This window comes from Haemaphysalis longicornis, unplaced genomic scaffold (assembly GCF_048455015.1).
Source record: "Haemaphysalis longicornis isolate Haplotype H1 unplaced genomic scaffold, Haemaphysalis longicornis Haplotype H1 scaffold_8, whole genome shotgun sequence".
NCBI classification, from domain to species: domain Eukaryota; kingdom Metazoa; phylum Arthropoda; class Arachnida; order Ixodida; family Ixodidae; genus Haemaphysalis; species Haemaphysalis longicornis.
This window is the reverse complement of record NW_027526445.1, coordinates 119,671,867-119,696,783: the sequence shown is the minus strand read 5'-3', so window position 1 is coordinate 119,696,783 and position 24,917 is coordinate 119,671,867. Positions and strand designations below refer to the sequence as shown.

General features: G+C 45.7%; 1 protein-coding gene across 1 annotated transcript; it reads right to left on the bottom strand.

The window, feature by feature from the left end:
• Positions 1-8,214: 8,214 nt before the first annotated feature.
• Positions 8,215-23,908, bottom strand: LOC144148921 (uncharacterized). Its single transcript, XM_077680451.1, has 12 exons — positions 23,570-23,908; positions 22,980-23,068; positions 22,150-22,269; positions 20,354-20,579; positions 20,054-20,122; positions 19,935-19,967; positions 16,800-16,841; positions 16,167-16,229; positions 14,349-14,405; positions 11,700-11,806; positions 10,935-11,148; positions 8,215-8,827 (listed from the first exon to the last, which is right to left on the bottom strand). The coding sequence occupies exons 1-12, from the start codon at positions 23,751-23,753 to the stop codon at positions 8,583-8,585; spliced, it is 1,449 nt and encodes a 482-aa protein (XP_077536577.1). The 5' UTR covers positions 23,754-23,908; the 3' UTR covers positions 8,215-8,582.
• Between the last annotated feature and the right edge of the window lie 1,009 nt (positions 23,909-24,917).

Genomic DNA, 24,917 nt, shown 5'->3' with positions numbered 1-24,917 from the left:
CTGTGAAAAGAGCCTAACATGGCAGGTTGCACTTCGTGAAAGGCACTCGCTGCTCCCATGCCATTCTTAAGCCGCAAGATCTGCTGACCACGAGGTCACGCACTGCTGAGCACGAGGTCAGGGGTTCGATTCCCGTCCGCGGCGGCCGCCTTTCGGATGGAGGCGAAAAGCAAAAACACCCGTGTGTACGAGCTTTGGGCGCCCATTAAAGATCCTCAGGTAGCCAAAATTAATCCGGAGCCCTCCATACGGCGCGCCTCATCGTCTCCGTTGCGTTCGCGGGTTAAACTCTGCAATCAATCAAGGCTTCGTGCGTAAGCCACATGCAATGTTTCTGGAAGTATTATTCTATCCTCTCTGTAACCGTAGCGATCAGAGCCCACAGCCTCGCTGCGGTAAGTCCCTGCATGAGACAATTTCCGGAGAAATGTGCATAAACCCAGCGAGGTGGCTCAATGGCTATAGCATTGCGCTGCTGAGCCCAAGGACGCGGCTTCGATGCCTCCCGCGGTGGCTCCTTCTCAGGCGGAGGCGAAAAGCGAAAGCGCCGTGTGTCAAGATTTTGGTGCACGCTAAACATCCCCTGATGGTAGAAATTAATCCGGAGCACTTCACTACAGCGCACTTAGGCCAAGTTAGACATTAGACATTAGGCCAAGACATTAGGCCAAGACTTAGACATTAGGCCAAGTTATCCCAAGGGTGTTTCGTGGTTTCGTCGCTCGGGCGCTGGAGGAGAAGCGACTGGGCACTCACTGGACAGAGATAAAGAAACAGTCATGGTTGCAGGTGTTTGGCGCTCTCCAACGTACTGCTGAGACGTAGCTGCAAGGCGCGTTATCTTCTGCACTGATTCTTGAGGGGAAGAGAGATAAGAACCTTTGCAATGAGCATCAGTATGTGGGCTGGGTACCTCAGTTCAAGACTCTGTTTGAGACTCCTGTTTCAACAGGCCTTTCCACCACCCGAAGCTGGGATTCTAGACTGAAGCTGAACATTTCTGTCTCCCACTGCGTACGGGAAAGGTGCGGAGTTCCAGCAGCCTTAGGGCGGCGAGCAGCCAGGCATAGGGAACACGAATTGTGCCAATGGCGGTAACCTCAAACGGAGAACTTGAGAATTCTACTTTTACGGGTCAGTCCTAATGTTCGAAAGTGGACAGCGCCCAAATGATGAAGTGCAGTGAAGTTTTTTTTTTTTTCAAGAAAAAGAGGGGACCGAGGCAAAAGGCGGTTAACCCTGATGAGGCCACAGTACCGTAAGCCAGTACGCAGTACAGATATAAACACGAAAACCACTTAATACATGGAAGGGGCAGCAATCAAAATACCAAAGTAATATACAAGCAGTAGCACTTACAAGAATACAAAACATGTGCGCAATAATAGGCAAATACAAATCGATACATGTACAAGCATAATTTCGTACATACGGGTGAAATAAAGTAAATCATTCGGCTCAGATACTTGTGTGAAAAAATATAAATATTTATATACACTTACATGCATGTACACACATACATACACATACGCATATATCTCCAAGACGGTAAATTACATTATTAAATAGAATTTCACCTTCAATCAGACGTTGTTTGGTGTTTTTCTTGAACATGTTTCCAGATTTTTAAAAAACTCATCAGCAAAGGGGACTTTTTTTAGGGCGTTGGGTACCTGAAAACTCAGTTTTTGTTCACCATAATTCGTCCGCGTTCGGGGAACTCTTAGTTTTAGTACGAGAAGATTGTAACCTATATGTTGCTATCAGAAACAGAGTGCAGGCGATTTTGGTGAATGTATTGATCATCAGGCATCATCGGTGAATGTATACTGATCAGGCATCAAATATCCCTGTCTGCATTGCTCATTGCTTTTAACATACATCGAACTGCTATCGCACGACACCTATAATTTCTCAGTTGAGTTGCGATATTACGCTAAAAATAAGCCAATTTAAATAAAAAGATCCCTAGCCGCCACTGTATCTTGGCCGTCGCTTAATTTGTTGTTGCAAGAGTAAAGATCCGCGTTCAGACTAAACTGGGCCAATCGTTTCACCAATTGTTGATGACTTCAAACAAAGTACAGAAACCCAAACGCGGGTGCGATTTTTCTACTGAAACGAAATGGCGAAAAACAGGACATTTGTAAGAGATATCGGTTGAGCGGAGTTTTCTTGTGTTGAAATAGGAATGTCAGGAAAAACGACGCGTTGAATTTACGGTTATACCCTGTTTTAACCTTGTATTTGGCTCAAACGGCCTGGATGTGCTCGCTTTTTCGATATAAATTTATTTCTGCTTCTGACACAACCACGAATACGTGTTAATGAAGTCGGAAATGACTAACTGACAAAACCTAAGAATGTTGCAAGCATTTTCAACCTTAGCAAAACCAACATCATATACGTAGGTTTGGGTAAACTCATGTGATTCCTACATTCCGAAAAGTGCTCAAGGCATTTTTGCAAATACACCGTACGGAACGAAAGACCGGGGAAGTGAGCCGCGAAGACAATTAAATCGGGTGAGATGTTGTGGATGGCGCTACTGGATGTTCCAATAACATTTGCAACGGCTTCCGCCACGCCACAAGGCCGCATTCCAACATCTATCGTGGAAGCGACAACGCCTTGCCGCAAACACGTAGTTGTTGTTTCGTTCGCCATAGCTGCTGTCTTTCTCGAACCCACTGCAGCTCCCAACTTGTGCTTATATCTGTACCATTTAACTACAGTGTCAAATAAAGCATTCCGGTATTGGTCGGTCCAACGATACCGGCGACGTTATTCTAGCGTACCATTTAGCAAGAGCGGCACAGCAAATCTTTCGCTTTTTGAGCTTCACCGCCCACATCGGCGGAGCCACAGGTGGACGGTGACCTATTAAGACTTTCTTCCTGTCAAGCCGGGGTTGACGAAACAGAGCTCGCGCGCCAGCCTGTCTCTTCGCGGTCGCTCGTGCATTCGCAAACGTCTGCTGCGCTGCCCGAGGTCGGCCCGAGAGCGAACGGCCACTGGCAAGGTCGCCCCACGGCGGCGGCGCTATCAAACAAAAGTACACAAAGAAAGCAAGCTGTAAGACAATGATCTCCACGCGCGGAGGGATAGAAAGAACGGCTGGGTGGAGGAAAACATAACGGGCGGCGGCCAATCACGAAGCGCGGCATTTTCAGGTGGCGAGCTACGTCAGCGGCGTGACGTCACGAGCGTGCTTACGCAAAAGCAAAAGCTGCAGCGGTGGCGGCGCTCATCTTCGGAAACGCGTTTCCCCATCGGCTAGCGCGGGCAGCCGCGGGTGCGCTGCCGGCCGGGGTTCGAACAATCGAGTAGCGTAGCAGCAGCCGTTCAACGACCTTGGTAGGGGTTCGCCGGCGGGTCGCTCGGTGCGGTTCGTCGGACGCGTGGATGGGTGCGCGAGCGGGCAATCACGCGTCCGTTTTGAAGAGGCGACGTCGTCGAATGCCGCGCCGCGCCGCGCGACGCTTTGCCTTTGCTGCCGCCAGGACTTTTTGGGGCGCAGCTGGGGAAAAGAGGCGGCCGTAACGGGGATCTCTGTTGCGCGGTTGTTCCCTAGGGCCTGTCGAATATCGGAGCTCGTCGATGCCAAGTTTTAGCCGTCCTAAAGTGTGCGTTCCGTTGTTGTTCCTCCTAGGCCGGTAAGCTATTTGGAAGCACTGACATTTTCGGCAAAAAATTTGATTGAGGGATTTAACGCACCGCAGCTACACGTGTGCTATGAGCAGAGCTCCGGATTAGTTTTGACCACCTCTTGATCTCTAGCGTGCGCCGAAATCTCGACTTCATCTAAACAGCAGCCAGCGTTGGCAAAAAAAAAAAAAAAACCTGAGACGAGGGCATGAAAATGTTAAAAGAGGTCGAATAGTCACAAGTTTGAGAATCGAACCGAATGTGTGTACTCGAGGAATAGGCCGCCCCGAGTGAACAATGTTGCACCGAAAATTTGCTGCGGTATTTCAACAATTTTTTTTTTGACACACGGAACAACACTGACAACGTCGGTGGCCAATCGTTGGAACTGGCATAAGTTCGTTCTCAGATGCTGATTATCTATGGCAGCCTTTTCCAGCAACCTGCTACAATATATTCACCACTCAATTCAAATCACAATATTCGTATACGCCCCAACATTTGGCCTGCACCGAAAACTCAAATATTGCGAATGAATTTTCGAATCGACTAGCAATTGAATGACAAACAAATACCATTCAAATTTGAAATTTAAACTTCAAAACTAAAGAACACCCCGAATTCGACAACTGTCAAAAAAAGGCACCGAAGATTTATAATATCCAAGTGCGATGGTCGCACCTTGCAAATTGCAAACAAAATCACTTATCAGCAACGAACCGCAAATATGAGATTCGCGACTTCATATTCATCTGTTGAATTGTTCGCGCTTCGCTGATTGCTTCAGGCCGCCATTACAAAAACTCATGCTGCACGGAGAAATAGATGGCGTCGCAACACCTCTCAGCGGATACAAAAACAAACCAGACAGCGGCGCCATCTCCTAGCGTCTCAGAAACGGCAAGTTAGTCGGCGCCAAATTTGAATCACCCTCACACGCAAAATCAAAACGGCATCGGGATGACTACAGGAGGCGCCGCCTTACTCATCGGTTTTCGGTCGGCAAAGGTTCATAGCGACGTACGCGGCAAATTGGCAAAAATAATTCTCAGCTTTTTCATCTAATTGAGCACCGCTATTACCGGCATGGGGTAGTAATGCTTTGCACGGCGGAAAAATATAGCGAAATTACCCGATGGGGCACAATGTATTTTACCGCAACAGTAATTAAAGGGGACCGAGCAATTAAATACGCAACGCAAGTGAGAACAACCAACTTGCATGTAGTACTTATCTGCAGTGGGCATCTAAGATCACTTGCCGCCTCGACAACGTGACTTAGCAGCGAAGCTGTTCTTTGACGAAATGTGGACGAAACGGACGAAATGTGGACGAAAATATGGACGAAAATGTGGACGAAAATGTGGACGAAAATGTGGACGAAATGTGGAACTAAAATGGACGAAATGTGGACGAAAATATGGACGAAAATGTGGACGAAAATGTGGACGTAATGTGGAACTAAAATGGACGAAATGTGGACGAAAATATGGACGAAAATGTGGACGAAAATGTGGACGAAATGTGGAACGAAAATGGACGAAATGTGGACGAAATGTGGCAACGCGGTCGAAGCGATGTGGAGAGGGCATGCCTAGCGAGGAGGAGAGCGGGCGCCAAACATACATGCAGCAAGTTAAACGAATCCTCAAAAGAGACGCTTATGCAGGCAAAGCTTTTCTCTCAACTACCAAATCTGGTAGCAATGTATATACTACTAAACGTGACGGCAATAACACTGTTGAGCAATAAGAAAACATTACACATATTTGAGGCGAAACATCAATGTATAAGTGATATTTGCGTTGTTCTTCTAATTAAAAATATATGGCTGCTTGATTTCTGCCACAGCGAATAAAAATACGCATTGTAAAAGAATGTTTTGACTTCAAAATACAGAAAGGGCTCGCGGCGCCCCCTTGTTGCAGTTGTGTTGCGGGTGCCCCAGTAATAAGAGATTTTAATAGATGCCGCACAGTGGAATACGGCAAAACTGTTTTGACTTGAGCAAACCTCCATTGTTGATAGCGGGAAGAGTGAAGCGGGAGTGCAAGGGAGTGAGAGGTGGGCGGGAAAGAGACGAGAGCCAATTACGTAGCGGAGGCGAAAGAAGACTATCGTATTTAAACGACACTTGCAGTGAAGTGAGCCATTTTCCCAGCGGCGCTGTTTAAGGGCTGGCCCTGATGGCAGTCGCTCCTACTATCGGGTCAGGCTGTCTCTGGAGCGGGTTGCTCTGCCACGCTAAAACCGGTTCCCAGTATAGAAAGAATTTGTAAAAATAAAGAAGAGGTCCAGGGGCCATTTCATTTAGGAAGGCCCTAGAACCTGCCTCTTATTTTGTAAAATATTTTTATTTCATTGTACTATATTTCTTACTCGCTTTTAAAATGTTGAGAAACGATAACAACATTAAAATATTTTGATTTTAGACGGCTTGTATTGCCCCTGGAATTGTTTTCCCGGAAATGAATTTGTGTGTAGAGGAGAAGCCGACTTTAAAAAGGAGTCACGGTTAGCGTAGTTTCTGTAAGTTGGCTTTCCCGCATTGTGTGTCGTACAGTGAAGCTTGACCATCTAGGGAGGAAGCATTAAGACTTAAAACGGCTTAAAACGTCTTAAAACGGCTTGAACACTTAAAGGAGCCATGAAGACAAAATACAAGTTGGGTTTATTAGAAAGACTGCTTAGTCCCGATAACAATGATACCAATATCATCGCAATCTTCGAACAAATAACGGAGATATTAAAGAAAACGTGTGAAGCAGTCGCGACCCCCTAGCCAATTTCCCGCAACTTTTCTATGACGTCACAGAACCTTCTTTGTACGATTGGCGGCCGCCTAACTTACCTGTCGCGACGACACATGACTGGACGTCTGTACTGGGGCCTCTAGTTCCATTTGACCGCATCACTTCAATGCTAACCTGCAGTTAACGCACTGAAAAGTATGTTTTATTGTTGGCCCATATGACGTCATTCTTGCTCATAACACGTCACTGTGGCGCAAAATTTGAAAGTTTTTAATACTTCTTGCTTTTTTTCGCTAAAAAAACATCTTTTGTGGCTGTAATGGAGCTGAGTGAGATACTGAATCCTAGTTCTTTCAAATTAAACGAAGTTGTATTTTCTCTTCATGGCTCCTTTAAAACGGCTGTCGGTCTTGCGTTACCGAAAGTATTCCCAAACAAATTTAATGATAATTTTCCGCTAAGACGACTCTACTATTACGCCGAGTTTCATAATAACTTAGTTCACAGTGATGGTGAAGACGTTACAGAATTACTGTCTGCTGTCAAAACATGGATATCTACGGAGGGATTATGCGTACAGAAAACAGCTGTAACTGTTCTGTTACCGGAGCTTTCCTGAAATTAGTTATATGACAATTAGCCGCTAAGGCGACAGTAACATTACGCACAAGAACTTGAAGCTAAATGGAATCATGGTAAAGACAATCCACAGCTCCAGTGCTGCAGCACGGATTTCGTTTTTTTTTTCTGGACAACGAAATGCATTTGCAATAATAAACCAAGCGCTTGTGTCTCGTCAGAGGGAACTACGTTGCAGAGGTGCAGTATTTGCTTAGCGATAACCTTTACCTTGTTTCATATCATATTCGGGCGTATTCACCGCGCTCTAGCCATTTATAAGTATCAATGTGATATACTAGTATTAAGAGGGTCTTTATCGAAAACAGAAGATAACCATTTCCAGACCATAACCAGCTCCCTATCCGAAAAGGCAGCGCGCTGGCGGGCAGCGTTCAGCGCGCGCCTGATTTCCGGACCAGCGCGCGCACTTTCCAGCGGCGCTGGCCGCTCGAAAGCGCGTGGCGCTGGCCGCTCGAAAGCGCTCGAAAGCGCGTGGCGCTGGCCGCTCGAAAGCGCTCGAAAGCGCGTGGCACTGGCCGCTCGAAAGCGCTCGAAAGCGCGTGGCGCTGGCCGCTCGAAAGCGCTCGAAAGCGCGTGGCGCTGGCCGCTCGAAAACGCTTGTGCTGGCGCTGAAAATCGCGCGCGCTGGCGCTGAAAATCGAGCGCGCTGGCGCTGAAATTCGAGCGCGCAGTCCCCTGAATTAAAAAAGCACGCCCACTAGCAGCTAGAACCGGCTGTGCATTATACCAAACACAGACCAGCCCTAGAAGCTATCGTGCAAGCATTAAAACATCTACTCCAGTTGTAAACAACAAAATTTTATTAACACTCCAAAAATTGAGTTTATACTTCTAGCGAACTTTAACCCAGGATGAAGAAAGAAAAGACGAAACACACGCTAGACTTCAACTGGGTTTATGCAAAAGGGAACAGAAAAGCATGCATATATGTACATGATACGAAAAAACAACCAAACAAACAAGCACATGATTCCACGCGAATGAAACACCGCAATGTTCGCACACGCTCTATCACTTTTACACTGAATCACAAACAATGCCTGGTCACATCACAGCGCCTGTTCTTTACCGACAGTGTGCACACCAGTCGCCGATTGCACATGATCAAGAGAAGGGGTGTCCCTTGATCATGTGCAATCGGCGACTGGTGTGCAAACTATCGGTAAAGAACAGGCGCTGTGATGTGACCAGGCATTGTTTGTGATTCAGTGTAAAAGTGATAGAGCGTGTGCGAACATTGCGGTGTTTCATTCCCGTGGAATCGTGCTTGTTTGGTTGTTTTTTCGAATCATGTACATATATGCGTGCTTTTCTGTTCCCTTTTGCATAAACCCAAATGAAGTCTAGCGTGTGTTTCGTTTTTTCTTTCTTCATCCTGTGTTAAAGTTCGCTAGAAGTATGAGTTCATTAGTCAGTTACCAGCTCGCCCAACTCTCCGCTTTAGTTGTTCGAGAGGTGCTGCTTTAGAGAGAGCAGAGGAGCAGAGGTGCTTTAGAGAGAGCAGATGCAGAGGTGTTCGAGAGGTGCTGCTATGCTGCTTTATTTAGCACTGGCAGCTGGAAGAGCACCCTCTTCAGTTTCTTCGGCAGGCACGGCAACGGCAGGCACGGCTACGGCAGGCACGGCTACGGCAGGCACGGCAACGGCAGGCACGCCAGGCGTTTTCAGGCGCATGAGCCTGCCCCTTTCAGCGAAGAGGTCCCGCAGGGCCTTCCGTCCCCGTGCGATCCTCTTCGCGGGTGGCTCATCACACGGATTATCGTGTACCACCTTTTGCACGGCACCTGCAAAACGGCACCAGATGCTCTGTAGTTGAACCACTAGTACTGGATTTGAAAATGAACGCAGATCAAAATGTCTCACAAGCATTTGCAAAACCTTGTGGTGCTCACAACAAAACGTGAAGCATTTAGGGACTGTCCAGTTACACAGCCAGTTTGCTGACCCACTTGTGAGACTTTGCACTAACTGAGAGATTGAGGTTTAACATGCCAATGCTACACAAGCGATGAGGAGCGCCATACTTGAGGAGTCCGGATAATTTTGACCACCTGGGGATCCGTAACGTGCGCCGAAATTTCAAACACAGAGGCATTATTGCTTTTCACCTCTATCTAAAAAGCAACTGCCAAGGTCGCGAATCGCATCCATATCCTTGGGCTGAGCAGCACGTCTTAGCCGCTGAGCAACCACGGTGGGTGTTGCACTAAACTGACATTTATAGTGATAGCAGAGTCCTTAAATGCTTTTCTGGTCATGAAACTGTGCCGTCACGCTGTGGGAGAGCTCCGTGCGCTGCCCAGGGAGGCTGCACCACGGCACTGGTGTTGATCGGAGGGCAGGGCAGCAGGGGAAATGGTCAGAGTGCGTTTGGCAGGGAACGGACGCTCGGCGCCTTGTCAGCAGTGCGCTTTCGCTTCATGCGTCGTGGACTGCTGAAATGGACTTGTCATTTTGTGAGTGACGAAAACATTTGGCGTGAACAGACATGCTGCTACTGCATTCCTGCCTGCCGGACTGGCTACAGAGCAGCGGCGGCCGAGCCCGATGCCCTCTGATCTGTGGTGGTGCCCCTCGCCGATAGCATCTGTCCCCGTACGAAACTTGGCTGGGAGTTTCATGACCAAAGAAGCATTGAAGGACTCTGGTGATAGGGTAGGACACTGTCAAGACAGGCACACCCGAGGCACATACACAAAACTTTATACAAAGTCCTCAGGACATAAAATTCCCTTCGCTCTCAGAAAGCTTCGTTAAAAACAGGAATTTACTCTCCCTGCACTGCCATTCCAAAAAGAGAAAGTGGTTACCAATGCCACCACTGAGCAAGCAAAGAAAACAGGGCGCAAGATAAACTGGGATGTTGCCCAGATTCTGTCCATAGAGCACAACGTATAAGCATGCCTTCATTTGGAATTCTTGGTTATCCAGACTGAACTACAGAAAATCAATAGGACTGGTGGCTGCAAGTTCCCCAGAGATGCCAAAACTCTGGCAAGATCACTGAAGGCCACACAAATCGGTGCTTTCAAGTTCATTGCGTAAAACGAGCCGCACTGCTCCCAAACATCAATTTTTATGTTTTTACTTGGTCAGTGATCTGCATTTCATATTTTCTGCAGTTCGTACCATTAGGCTTCGATAAAGCGAAACCACAAACAAACCAAATTGATTGAAAGCAAACTGTATGTTGCTTGTTTTGAGTTTCTTTTTCATAATAAAGAAATGAGCAAGCAGAGCTTTTTTTTTTCATGTAAATTATCTCGGGTGTATAATCTCACATTTAGCACAAGGTTGTGCAAAATGTTGGAGGGCATGCTGGTGGCATGTGACACCTCCCGCAAGATCCCAAACAAGCAAGCCCCCCCCCCTTCCATCAAGGCCCTTCTCCCCTTAATCAACAGCTAATTTCAAATTTCCGTGCTGTTGTGGGATTCTCCCTTTGCCCTATAGTGTCCACACCCCGAGCTACACTGCATACAGGCAACATTGGCATGTGACGTTCAGTCTATAATCCAATCCAACTGTGGTTAGCAGCAGCCCAATAGCATATGTTCGATTTTGTTGCTGGGGCATGGGCTGCTGTACCCGAGGATACCGCGGCATGGTTTTTCAGGGGCTGTGCCATAAGAATGCACTGTATGGCCCGGGGGAAGGCGACCTGCATGGAGGACTTGCAGATGTTGGAGCCAGGACACCAGGAGAACAGGGCAGACTTCAAGCTGAATTCTGAAAACTTTTCTCTGAGACTGACTCAGAGGATTTTTTTTATATAGGGTCAAACCAGGTTGCCTGATAGGGTCAAACCAGGTTGCTACATAACTGCACTGCCTGCATGGTAACATTTCACTGATGCAGATCAACCTTCCCTCCTTCAAAATGCCCCCTTACACATTATAGCCTCCACTTTTGTTGGCGTAGCTGGCAGAGAGGCCACTCCGCCCGGCTCCTGGCGGTGGGACTGGCCAGTCAACGTCCGAGCCTGCAGCTCCTTGGCTGACCAAAAATTGCGGGCCAGCTCCCGAGCCACACGTGCCGGCGCCCGACTAGCCATGATATAGCCGAACTTGGCTTCTTTAACCAGGTGGCCGGACCCAAGGTGAACCTGTAACGACAAAATACACACAACATAGGAACAAAGGCTATTCCCAAATTTGGGCGAAATCTACCAGGAGCTATTACCGCCAACCACCGCCAGCGCGTCGGCTTCGTCACGGGAGCCCCGACGTCAGCAGTTTGGGGCAAGTAGCACATGATGTCATGCCGGCCCGCTCTGGGCATTCTCGTGAGGGCGAAGATTAAAATGGATTTCAAATATGTTTCACTGAACGGTTGCTGTTGAAACTTGCTGGGAGATATCTCCTGATAAAAAGGAAGCGTTTTACATAGTTATCTCAGCTTTGAAATTTCGTGTCAGTACTCCTTTAAGCTTTAAAATAAAATTCCATGAAAGATGGTATGGTACAATCATTTTACTAGTAAAAAATGCGTGCCGCAGGAGAACAAAAATGCCTAATTTCCAAATAAAAGTCACGTAAGCATTCGACAAAGAGCACATGCGTACTGAGGCTCATGCGGTTCAAGACCAGGCCTTCATTGTGCATGGCTGAAATCATGTTTTCAACTGATGGACTACGCTCCTCAGCATATACACACCTCGCCATCTTTAACTGCAAACAGTGGTGGCAGGCTCTCCTGCTGCCGCTCAACTGAGGAGGTTGTCCTGCTGGCGGCAGGCAGTCCCACTGCTTCAGCACTGGTACCTGAAGAAAAAAGGACACCAATGACACATTTAGTAATGACAAAACACGAACTCTGGAGTGCACAGCCAGGGAAAAGCACTGCACTGTCTGGCTGATCTTAAATGTAGGTCAGAACATGCACTGCTGTTGACATCAACAGAACTTCATTGGCCGTGGGCAAATTCCAGATTCGAATTTCTTTTACACCATGCATTGTGTGAAATGTCTCTTCCTTTTACAAATTGTATTACCGTATTTATTCGAAAATAGGTCGAGCACGAATATAGGTCGACCCCCTAAAAATTGAAGTCGCAGAAAAAAAAATAATATATTCGATTATAGGTCGACCCATACTTTTAAGAAAAAACTTGAGGAAACTTTTTAAAACTCCCATTTATTTACAACGCGGTCACCTCACTGGTTGGAGCCACACACTGCGTCGTCGTCGGAACTTGCGCCGCATGCGCCGCAGTTCATTACCCACCCCCGCCCCCGACTGGCTTTGAAGGCTGAACGGCCAATCCTGCCTCGCAGCGCTAACTGTTGAGCTTTGGTCTGAATATCGCACGCTCCTCTTCCACGTGCAGCCGGAGTTTTTTCTCGAGAGCATCGTGCCTCCCAATTGTAGGGCCACGAAACGCACGACGCAGTCCCCTACAAGCAAAAAGTTCGTCCCGCTGTTTCCGCCATCCCCTGATCAGCTTTTCATTAACGTCTAACTCTCGCTGAGCGGCGCAGTTGTTCAAGTTCTCAGCAAACAGGATCACCCGCCGCTTAAAGTCCGACGTGACATCGCGAAATGCGCACGAGAAAAACGTTATGTGCGGAAATCACAACGAAGCAAACACAAAGAAAGCGCATGAAACGGAGAACGGGAGATAGTAGAGACAGCGAGCGAAGCAGGCAACGCCGTTCCGTTCACGAGGTGGCTACGCTAGGTGGCGAAAGTCACCTTTACCCCCACCTCACGCTAGCCGCTACCGTGGCTCCGAAGACACCAAGCCAAGCCAATCTGGCTCTCTAGCCAGTACATCAGCTCGCTCGTGTCCGGTTCGGCTGCAGGTAATGCGCGATAGCCGGCAGTGACTGTGGGTGGTTTTCTTACGCTGATTGTTTTGTTATTTTTTCCTTTATTTTCTTGCCTGTCTTTGTTCTAGATGCTCCGCGCTGCCGCCTCAAATTGAGGAGCGCCGGGCGCGACGGAGAAACGAATCGCTTGGTGCGCTCGCCATTTTTGATCACGACTATAGGTCGAGGTTCTTCGGTCACGATTATAGGTCGACCCTCAATTTTTAAGCACATTTTCGGAAAAAAAAGGTCGACCTATATTCGAATAAATACGTACTTAAACCAAGAAAAATTACGGGGGAACTTCTTAACATTGTGAAAATGAGGGCTTAGTTGGACGTTCTGCTACTCTACTGTTAAACTTGCATGTTGCTCTCATGGAGCTTCTGTAGCTGCCACTTCCTTGCAATGGCAATTACAATAAGCAGCATTTCAAGCTGCTTTAGCCCCATCTGCCATTGCATACTTTCTCGGCCTTCCTCACTGGTGATTAGGGTCTAATGCCCACGCAGCGACATATACAAGGCATGTCCAGAACATTCCACTGTCGCCTTCTCTACCAGCTCTCATTTGGCGGCTCCTGTTTTCCTTTCCAGCCTGTGCTGCCCGCCTTGTGCCCCAATTTTCTGTGATTCTGTGTGCCTTACAATTTTTTTTACCTCACATGTGCCATAGAACGAAGATCTAGGCCAAACCATTACTGTGCACTCAATTTATAACAAGTTTAGATAACACATACGTAGCAGATGATGCGCGACTGCTCCTGCCTAGTGGGATCAGTGCGCATGTGCTTGCTCCTGCCGAAACTCGCCATTTCTCAGCATCGGCGCTTCGTAGAGCGCAGTTGCCACACACTCAATTCCCTTTAACAGTGGACCACACTGCACATTTGCATCTTCAAAGTAGAATGTTTCAGCTACTGGAATATGTCTGTCTGGTGCAATACACATTGCATTAGTGCTGCAGTAGTATGTCAGCCCTAGCACTCACCCCACATAAAAGACAAGGCAGTGCGCTGCCAGCAGACAATGGTTTCCTAGATAGACAAGTTATACCTCACATTTTTGCCTGCAGCACTTAAATTACAGCAAGTCTCCTTAATTTACCACTCCTAAAAAGCCTGCTGGCTGTACAGAAGTGACCTGAAGCAGCTGTCATCCAAAAGGAAGCAGGAATCAAGCAAATATACAATGTAAAAGCTGAATCCATCAAAGAATTACATGACAAAACAAATGCAAGAATGTATCGGGCAGCTTTGCTCCTACACTGGTTACAAAGCCCAGCATAAAACTGTTGTTACTGCCATGTTCTACCTTTATCCATGTTGTAAAAGCATATTTGAGGCCAAGCAAAACGTAATGTATCAATATCTGTCTTGCTTGTCTGTGCAAGAACAATTTTTGAATGTAGAAGCTTTTCCAGCAAAGCGGACTGATTTTTTTTTAAACAAGGAAATAATCAAAAGGTGCACAAAAATGCAGAAATTATGGCTCACCACCATCATGCAGATGACTGCCTGATGCCACAGCCTTGGCCGCAACAGCATCTCGGTCTGAAAATTAGGGGGTATCATAGCATGCTTTTCAAAACTAAGTACAGTCTGTAAAAATTCTCTAGGCCAAGCCGAAAGTGTGCTGGGCACAATAAATTCACTATACAAGCTTATGTCCCAAGCGAGGCTGAAACATTTTATGATACAAAGCTAGAGAAAACACCTTTCTTTTTTACTGTCAGAAAATATTTGCGTCAAATTGAAAGATAAAGCTTATTTTTTAAATTATTTGTGGTTGCGAAGGCTTAGGATTGGCATAGAAAATTTCAACACAGGTACATCTAACTATACCAGCACATCATCTACAAAAGCGATACCTACGAACACTGCCTCCCAGTACAGCCACAGCTGGCACACCACATTGGTGCAACTGAGCAAATCAGATTGTCCTTGTGGAAGAGAATGTGCGAGCACAACAAGCTATCACACATAACACACGGCTGGCCTGGCAAAATGTACTGGTGTAACCATGACATGCTTCAACAGTGGTGAACCTGAAGGAAAGGTAAAACAGGGGCAGCCACCTGTGGCCTCCAAAAATTATTCACGTGCTTTGGTAGTTCCCTAATGATGCTGTGCCCCCTGCATTTGTAGGCCTCTGCCGATGTGGTGATCAAGACATAACTGCACTCCTCTCTCCTCCCTCTTCTGTTCCTTTCACTCTTCTTGATACCCCTTCAATCCCCCACCCCCCTTGATTGATTGGTTGTAGGGGTTAACCGCCGACGCAACGCAGGCGATGAGGCTCGCCGCAGTGGAGGGCTCCTGATTAATTTTGACCACCTGAGGATCTTTATCGTGTGCCGAAATCTCGTACACACGCGCGTTTTTGCTTTTCGCCTCCATTAGAACAGTGGCCGCCGCAGCCGGGAATCGAACTCTCGACCTTGTTCTTAGCAGCGAAACGCCTTAGCCACTGAGCCACCGCGGCGGGTCCCACTCCCCTTCCCAAGGACTCGGTTGCATGCACATTAACTTTCTGATGAGCTCAATAATACCCCTATCCATTTCTTTTTGTGTTTTCCTCAAAACTGAATAACAACCCCCTCACCCCCTGCATTTGGTTTGCTCTCTTGGTCGGCTGCACCCCTTCCCGCCTTTGTGCCTGAAAATGTGACCCTCTCCTTCTTAGCTCTCCCCAGCAGCTAATTAGCTAATTTCCTCTAGTCTGCAAGAGCAATCACATACCACATCATGTAATGTATACTTTGCGGTGGAAACTGGGACCCTGCCCATTTTATTTCTGCATAAGTTTTTGATTTGTCCAGCGTACAAAAAACACCTGTCCTTGCACCCCACAACAATGAGCACAAAGTTCCACATTTTCATTTCAATGCCTTATAATGATGGCTGCACACTCTAGGGAAATGCCTGTCAGCGTGATGCGGTGACTAATGTGCATGATACAACTTTTGCATTAAGCTCATCCCAGATGTTCGACTTGCCCTAGTACGCTCATGTAATCGTGCATGAAACTGGCAGGCGCCAAAGAAACTGTTGCTTCCCTGGACTCTGTTCGAAAAAACACTCGTTAAAGCAAACTAAACAACAGGCAGTACAACTGGCTTGTCCACTGTCACGAGAAAGTGTTGCACTGTAGCGTGCCAGTAATGCTGGGTAACAATTCTCATTCATCATGCCATTACCACTTTACTCTGTAAGTGGGGAAGTTTTAAGACACTGCTCATACAGTAAAGACAGTTTTTCAACTTCAAACTGTAACAAAAATATAAAACAGAAAAGGCAGAAACTAGGACTAACCTCGCTCACTCTGCTCACTCCATGACGCCGCACTGTGGCCAGCTGTCAGGATGACGTCCTCCCCTGAAATTTAAAAGTCATCAATAAACATGCTCCTAGATTAATCGAAAAGAAACTAAACGCCAAGCAACTACTAATTATGCTCACACAAAATAAATGTAACTCAGTGGCCAATGCTCCTTCCAGTGACCTGCAAGCAACATTAGCCCCTCAAAGCTCCCGATTCGTGGCCATCCCCCCAGCAGGTATGTGCAAGAAAAAAAACACTTTGTTCCATTGCCAGCAGCATCAGCAGATAGCTAAGGCACTTAAGGCTTTTGCTTTCAAATACTGTTTCGCTGCCGTATCCAGTCGGCTTCATTTTTCTAATGATCGTGCAAACTGCAGCGATTGGCGATTTGCCTCAAAAAGGACTCTTCATACACGCCAAAGCATTATTTCTAGACCTGGTGAGCAGCAATAATGTACAGTGGCTTTTCAGAACATCGATGCACTCTTAACCTCTAAAAAGAAGTTCTCCTCGTAACCATCTAAGCCAATACATGAAAGATGACACAAATGGCGCAAAAAATTACCAGACTGCAAGGCACAGAATATGCAGCACAAACTCAAAACAGCTATAGAGGAACTTGCCTTCAAAGGAGCAGCTGGCAAGGACGTCGTACGGGCCGGGCTCTGTACATAGAACAGTTCCATATGCATTGGTACGCGAAATATGAAGGATCCAATCTACATGTCACCTGTATGACATGCATGCACACAAGCTCGTAACAGTTCCCCATGTAGGTAAATACCATGAATACAGTGAACTTGTGGTATGCGAAATTTTTCTGCCACATGGAGAGGGATCAGGGGCAGTGATGAAGGTTGCCACAGCAACCAGTGCATTCAAATAACTGATGGTACACAATGAGAAAAACTTGGCTCAAATAAAAATTTCGCAAGGCTATCATGCCTTGCTAAATGAAACTATCATGCCTTGATGTGCAATAAATGTATTAGCTATTGTTAGGAATAATTACTGCTCAATGAATACTGGTTTTCTAGGTCAAAAACAGCACAAAATATAAATGGAACATATAGCACCCTCAGTTCTGACTTTAAACTAGTTTCATTTAATAATGCAATGAGTATATACTAGTGGTTCACAAACAGAAGTGCGTCCAAGCCCCCACATGTGCAGCAATGGTAAGACATGTTCATGCAACACCCCTGTCGCCGCAAGACAAAGAGGTCTGATGAACTGTCTCTGCCCAGCAAGGGACAGTCTCCTTCCTGTGCTCACCCCCCCTCCCCACCCAATAATCAGTGCAGAAATAATAAAAGCTATTCAATTATAATTAGGTAAAACACAATAAAATGTGGCACTGGCTATGCCACACCTGATGCCTCGAGATATGGCAACACAAACAGGGACTTTATGATTGGCCGAGCTCCCAGTATTTTATACATGCCACTGTATTGACCAAAAAGGCCTAAACAAGGAATGCTTTATTTCGTATTCTTTAAAGTAACCATAAAAACTGGATTATCGACTCAAAAAAGAAAATAAATGGAGATAGTAATAGGGGGCTTGCTCGGTCCGAGAGCTGTGTGCTTTTCCACCGCATGTTGCAATGAACCGATTAAGCATCACTCGGTGTCTGCACACTTAGCCAAGGTGCATACACGAGAACTTGCCCATCTACTAGTTTTACATGGATGTCCACTCTCGGCATATACCAGCATTGATGCCAGAAGTGGTGCAGATGGTAACATCACAAAGTGTACGCCAGTTCAGTATATCTTGAAGTTAGGGGACATGCTTTAGGAATGGGGAACTCAATTCCATTCCCCTAAAAACAATCCTTTTTTCTATAGCAGCAGTCGGCTGTCTTGAGACCAAGTCAACCAAGCTATTTGAGGTAGAAACCTATTACCCAAGACAACTGCAATACTAGTGACGCTTCCCATTCATGGCTACGTTGGTTTGCATAAGGAGGATTGCAAATCTGCAATCACTTTCTATACAGCAAGCTCTGGCTACACTGTTATAGCGCTAGGATGATGGGGCCTGTCTGTAAAGATTGGTGCTTGACAAGTGCTATCACTGCCAGAACTTCTCTAATATGACAAAAAATACACACCTGAAAATATGTGTTGACCCCTTGGCCTCATACACTGAATTTTTAAGGCATCTTCTATTGCCAGAATCAAATTAGTGGTAACGCACCCGATTTGTTTTGAAGGTTGGTAGTTGTAACTTCACCAAACTTTTTTTTTCTGTGTGCGCTTTCATTTTTTTTTAACCACGGTGTGCGAGTTTTTTGCCTTTCTGCGAGCTTGCAAGAATTGTCATGTCACGTGAAACCTCAGCATAGAACTCAGCTTTGCACTTTGAATTAAAGCAGCACTCAGAGGACAAGCTCAAAATAGGTCTTCCTATAAATAGAAGCCCAGTTAGCCCAAAATAGCTTGAGGGGTGGTAGGGAGTTCAGAGAAATAAGCCTAGCAAAAAAAAAAACCAATTCAGAGCCAGCACATGAATATGCCAGCCTCTGGTTACTTGTTCTCTCTTGTCGGCATAGTGCTGTCAATAATGCCGTCAAGCATAAAAAGGAGCTTCCCAAGTCAGGACATTGTGGGTTTAAACTTCCAGAACTTCTCATGTTTCACAATCACTGGTACTGCAACACGCCACCGGGGCCAGTAGAAAAGCAAGCAGCAGTCCCCAAATTTTTTAGAAGAGGGCTGCAATTCATTTGCTTGTTTTTTAAATCTACAGATTGAATAGCTCCCTCATTTCTGCACAGATCTTGATCATTCTTTTTGTGTCTGTTTCTGCAACAGAAACTACCGAATGAAAGAAAACCGTTCCAAGGATGCTTTAAGACTGTAAGCTCTGCAGCTAGGTGCCTCCTACATATTCACTTTTGGGCAGATTCTACCCAACTTATTTAAGGTGAAAACATAACTTGCCCAACATACCACACTGCCCTGGCAACAACTTGTCGATGTATTGTATGGCACAAACCTTCTAACAAGCCACGTACACTCATTTGATATCTGGCCCACATACGAAAACAAAAAGTTTAAAAATAAAAGCAGAAAAACCATTGCATTAGCACTAAGAAATGGGCTTGCTACACCTGGCTCACACAGTTCTCACCTTCTTTGGAATGCTTAGCAATTCAATCTCATTACCTCAGCCCGCATTTGAGCGAGAAGATAACACGAGTACTCTTGAAGGACCAAATACAGGGGCAAGCAAAGCACTGCAAGGCGAGGCCTGGTACTTGGCCTTGACATAAACTACCATGAAATCCCGAACAAATGCTCCCACCCATGTAAGGGTCCCGACTAAATCCACTGCTAATTTCAAACTTCCGTGCCGTTCCGGGAAAGCCCCCCCTCTCTCTGCACGGTATCCACACCCCAAAATTCACCCATTAGCAAGCAGAGAATGATATTAGGTTTGAGGCTTACATAACAGGCATGTTTTCATGCTGATTCGAGATGTGAGAGCATTTTTTCTTTTACATGTGCAAGATATCAGCCGACATTATTTGGATGTTCGGTAGCCCTAAGCAGCACTTCAGTATTGTTTTGCAGGCAACATTGTTCTCTGACTAAACTGGTTGGCCCTTGTCCAGAATGTTGTCCTTTATCTTGGCTTGCATCATCTTGTGCTTGTTTATCAAACCTGAACTACAAGCTGAGGTGTGAGTTTTAGAATTTCTTCTCTTACAATATAGGACTGACAAGCACAGAAACATTGTCACTCATTACCTTGTGTTTGTGCAGTTGGTGTCGAACTGCGAACTGCAAATTAAGCAAAGGAAATATAAGCAAGATAGAAAGACTACAATGAATAAAATATCTCCAAAATAAAGGGAAGTCAAACTAACCTGTGGGCTCGTTGTCGGGCAGTGAAAATTCTGCCACCACGTCCGGCCCAACAGCGTCCCGAGCGATTTCTGCAGAAGTCACAAAATTTTTTGTAGTCACAAGTAAATGTGGGATAGGTGGTTCGAACATTGAAACATGGTTAAGAGAGCACACAGGTCTACCGCTAGTCCCGAGTGGTCTCTACTTTTGTCTCGTCCTTACCACGCTACTTCACTATGTTTTTTGTAGTATTTCAAAGAATAACATTTTAAATGTCTACTTATAAGCATGACAATCATTTGAGAATGGCTGCCACTTACCTATCCTTTGCAAGAGGGCATCGCACAGTCTGTCCGCCCGGCATCGCTGCTCTCGGACCTGCTCCTCCAGAGCAGCAACTTCTTTTTTGTGCCCCTCCTGCTGCTCAAGGAGGGCCGCCTCAAGTGCTGCGACCTTATCCTGGAGCCTCCTCAGCTCCGCACACTCCTCAGGGCCCATACCGTCCCCTTGAGCCATGGATGGCCCCGCCACGGCTAGATCATCACACTAAACAAAAAAATTATGTCATAAATATGTACTTTAGAAACAATACTGAAACCTAGTCTCAGCACAGTAATGAACGCAGTACCACTAACAGTACCTGCTTTACATTGTCATGTATTGTTTCAGTGCAGAATACATACTAGTACATGTAATGCCTGCTAATGTAGCTTCAACAAGCTTTCAATACAGATGATACCTTTTTTCGTCTCTTGGTCACCCACATTTTAGGTTAAAAAAGCTACAGCGTTAAACCCAGATTTATGGGACTATTGATTACACTGCGTTAGAACGGTGGTTTGGGCTAGTTGGTGGTGCATATTGAAATTCGAAACAGTGTGAAAAGACGGGACAAGAAAACGACGACACAAGGCGCTGACTAATTGTTGGTTAGTCAGTGCCTTCATCGTTTCCTTGTCCCATCTTTTGGCACTGTTTCGAATTTCAGTATTGATTACAGCTGACTAAATTCAAAGCAAAGTTTGTTTTTATTAATGCTTAAATTTCTACTTCTACCCAGTAAGCATCCGATTTATGGCCTGCCCCTTTATTGAATGAGAACAGCCATGTCTGCCACCATCCTAGACTGCGCGATGCAGGGTCCTGGCTGGGCTAAGCCAAGCCAGTACCAATCACGTCTCAGCCTTTAATTTTCTGCCACGTGCGATAGCAACTAAACAAGTGAGTTAGACATTGCACCTCAATACAGAAGATGTCCTGCGTAAAAAAATAAAGAAAAAAAATATTTTGTTTTTAAAGTGAAAAGCAAGGTGAAATTACAAAAGCTATAAGACGGCATCTGCCAAAATGTGGAATTTAATAAACTTTCTACAGTTACAAAAAAAGGGGGGACAGGAGCTTACTTATCTTGTTAACAAAACTTCGTTGATTGTCACTGCAAGGGAGTCACTTTGGTTTGCGGTCGGCTAAATGATTCTGTCCCTCTCACCATCCACCGTGGACAGAAACACATTTGTAACACCCAAAATTTCATCCCTTTTTAACCACACTTTGGCGAAAAATCTTTTAAAATTTATATCACATTGATCAGTCGTGGTCATGCTAATGAGATATTGCTGCAATAAAAACTTTTTTTTCACAAGCACGTTTGCTGGCTAAAAAGGTTTGTTATGACTTATTCGAGCAGCGCTAACTTAAACAGCTGCTCAAATATTAGTCATAATTAAAGTAGCCACAATAAAACATACAAACAGCAACCAAAATACTTTGCTAGTATAAGATACATGTAGGCTCCCCAACGAAAGCTAAGATGAACGAAGGGCAATCTGCCTCCTCTTTACTAATGCTCTGAAAGTCATATTTTTGGCTGTGCTTAAATGGACCCTATGTACTGATGCTTCTGTAGTGAACAGGAATCTCATGTACGAGCCAAAACATATGTAATTAGTGAAATATTTTGGTGGGTGTTATTTTGCTATTCCATTATACCATGACCTATCCTGACCAAATGAGCTTCCTTCCATCAAACCGGAGTTCAGAACTACCCCATTAAATGTCGGTCAAATTCTGGTAGAATAGATATATTGCAATACACATAAGTTGCAGTGAAACTTACGTTCGGAAGTTCTAGGCTGCGGTCAGAGGCGTTAAAAGCCTCGATGATGCCACCTAGCTCCCTCCTTGCAGCTTGCTTCCTTTTGGCGGCCCTTTCTTTTTGCGTAAGGCTCTTAGGTGGCTTCAAAAAGAAAGCGATAAGTTATATAGGTCATTAATTAAATGAATGGTAACCACACATTGACCACAACTTCACTACCTTGTAGAAAACACAATGCCATGCAAACATTTCCACACTATCAGGACCACATTGAATAACAGTGATCACATTAAAATTTCCAAGCACATTATGTCTTCAGTGCAGTTTACTGGCAGCCCCCCCCCCCCCCTAACCTACTGTTATGCAATGTTAGTAGTCTGTAAAAATCGCGTAGATTCCCGCCGCGGTGGCTCAGTGGCTAAGGCGTTGCGCTACTGAGCACGAGGTCACGGGTTCGATTCCCGGCCGCGGCGGCCGCTTTTCTGATGGAGGCGAAAAGCAAACACGCCCGTGTGTACGAGATTTCGGCGCACGTTAAAGATCCCCAGGTGGTCAAAATTAATCCGGAGCCCTCCACTACGGCGCGCCTCATCGCCTGCGTTGCGTCGGCGCGTTCAACCCTACAATCAAACATCGCGTAGATGCTAAAAACATGCATTACTGGAAGTTTTTTTTTTTTTTGGTTATAATGACATTATATATTTTGTACTCAGCAGAATTGCCTCCAACGTTATACATTAAACAAAGCCACAGCAAGTAATTTACAATAAAACAACAATCCCTCAGATTTGTCAGATCAAGAGGCGCTTTATATTTATTACTTGAGTCATGAGGTCTCAAGGACACCTTACCATGGCAGTCTTCGTGACTTCGGCCAAAATCACTCTCGGCACAGCGAAGCGGGATTTTTTCAAAGCTTGAGTGAGCCCCGGAAGTGAGTCTAGAGAGAGAGATTAAAATCATTACTATTACGTTACGACATCAGATAACTCATACAATTTGAGGAAGTCGATAGAGAAAAAGCTCTCATCGCGACAAATTAGGAGAAAGCAGGAAAATCTGCTCTTTATAATGGGATTTTGCTTTCGGCGTACATTTGCTCTTGGCTGAGTTTGATTTAACAGGATACTTTTTCGCTATTCGCAACAACTGCGGTTTTTTTCAACAATTTTGTTTTAACAAAGCAGTTCCTCTAGCAATTCCTGTTCCAATAAAAGGAAAGCCAGCTCTTCTTGAGACAGAAAGAGTAATTTGTGTAACTAGAGACGCGGCTACGACCGAGAACGCAAAGGCCCTTGTGGCATCGAGAAGGGTCCATTAAACGCTAATAAACGTAAGCTAATTTGCTCATTACCATTCGTCGTGCGCATCAACTTATAGAACAATATACTTTGGTACTATTTCACGGGCATATTCCAAGCAAGAAAACCTATTCGCTTACCTGACAGTGCCGTCACGTGCGCGGGATAAAATCCTTCCACGTCGCCCGCTTCGCTGCGCCAGTACGCAGAAACTGTTCTCTGCCTCGAAAAATCGGTCGCGTTTTTGGGGTGAAAATCCTTAATCAGCTCCGTAGGAAGCACCGCACGCTGTAAATCCTCCGTGAACAACACACACGCGAACATTCCAAGGATGGGAGAAAACGAGCTGCAATGGAGGATCTCGCGCGAGTCGCATGGAGGAGTTGGAGGAGGAGGAGGAGAATGGCCGGAATGGCGTTGCAAGTTGCATGGAGGCAGAGCCTTCTATACAAGTTGTATAATAAACGTTACTAAGGGGCACACTGGTCATTTCATTCCTAAATTTAAAGATATTCAGAAAGTGCAGTGACTCGATCTACATATCAGTGGGTAGAAAACCTGCTTGTTGCAATTGAAAGTGGCAAAGCAGCCTAAATTATGACATTATGAGCTCAAAGGCACGGTTCTCAGTGCTCAAGGGCACTGCTCAGAAATTGCCTCATGCTGTTTTTTAGCCGATTTGTTGAGGTAATCTGTTTGGGCTGGTGTTTTTGCGATGAGAAGCTCGTGGTGTTGGGTAACAACTGCAATGCAAGAACAAAGTAACAAAATACTTCGTATCTTGTGTTTGGACCAAATGCTCGCACCCGCAGTAAACATATATACTCACCAGCTGCCTTAGTGCATCATTGGTATGCACTAGCACGGCAGAAATTTCTTTTTTTTGGGGGGGGGGGGGGAATTTTCCGAAATCCGCATTCCTTCAGCTGTTTGTTCACATTCGCTACTAAACCTTGAAGCTCCTTCCTCCATGTTCTTTAGAGGTATTAGCAATCGTCCAGAGATTGTCATTTCCCTTTCCGATGACCACTAAAAATTGGAGATTTGTTCACGTTGTTAATCCTTAAAATGTGAGTCAATTCACTTTGAATTCAATTTTTTATGTCCAACTGGGGAAAACCAGCTGAATTCCCCCCCCCCCCCCCCCACGTGTGGCAAGTTCTACTGGGCTCACACTCCTAGATACAATTTGAGAGCCCCTTGTGCAACGCTCTCATCCAAGGCTGTTATAATGCTGATCGTGGTCACGCAATTGCATATGACCACGGTTAATGCTCTCTTCCAAAGCTCTCATAACGCTGTTTGGGGTCATGCAATTGTGTAGGACCACGGTTAGTCAGCATTAAAATATACTTATTCGTATATTTACACTTAGAGTATTGCGTGAGAGAGGGCCCAACATACCAACAATTCATTTGGCTCCACGACGAGTGAATTTGTAAGTGCATTCTGAACCGGTGCAGATTAGTCAAGTGTCATGCAGACCAG

Coding starts and splice junctions, on each gene's coding strand:
- LOC144148921 (XM_077680451.1), bottom strand. CDS start 23,753: ATGTTCGCGTGTGTGTTGTTCACGGAGGATTTACAGCGTGCGGTGCTT. Junction 22,270..22,979: donor AAGTCACGAAGACTGCCATG/GTAAGGTGTCCT, acceptor TTCTTTTTGAAG/CCACCTAAGAGCCTTACGCA. Junction 20,123..20,353: donor TGCCCTCTTGCAAAGGATAG/GTAAGTGGCAGC, acceptor TGACTTCTGCAG/AAATCGCTCGGGACGCTGTT.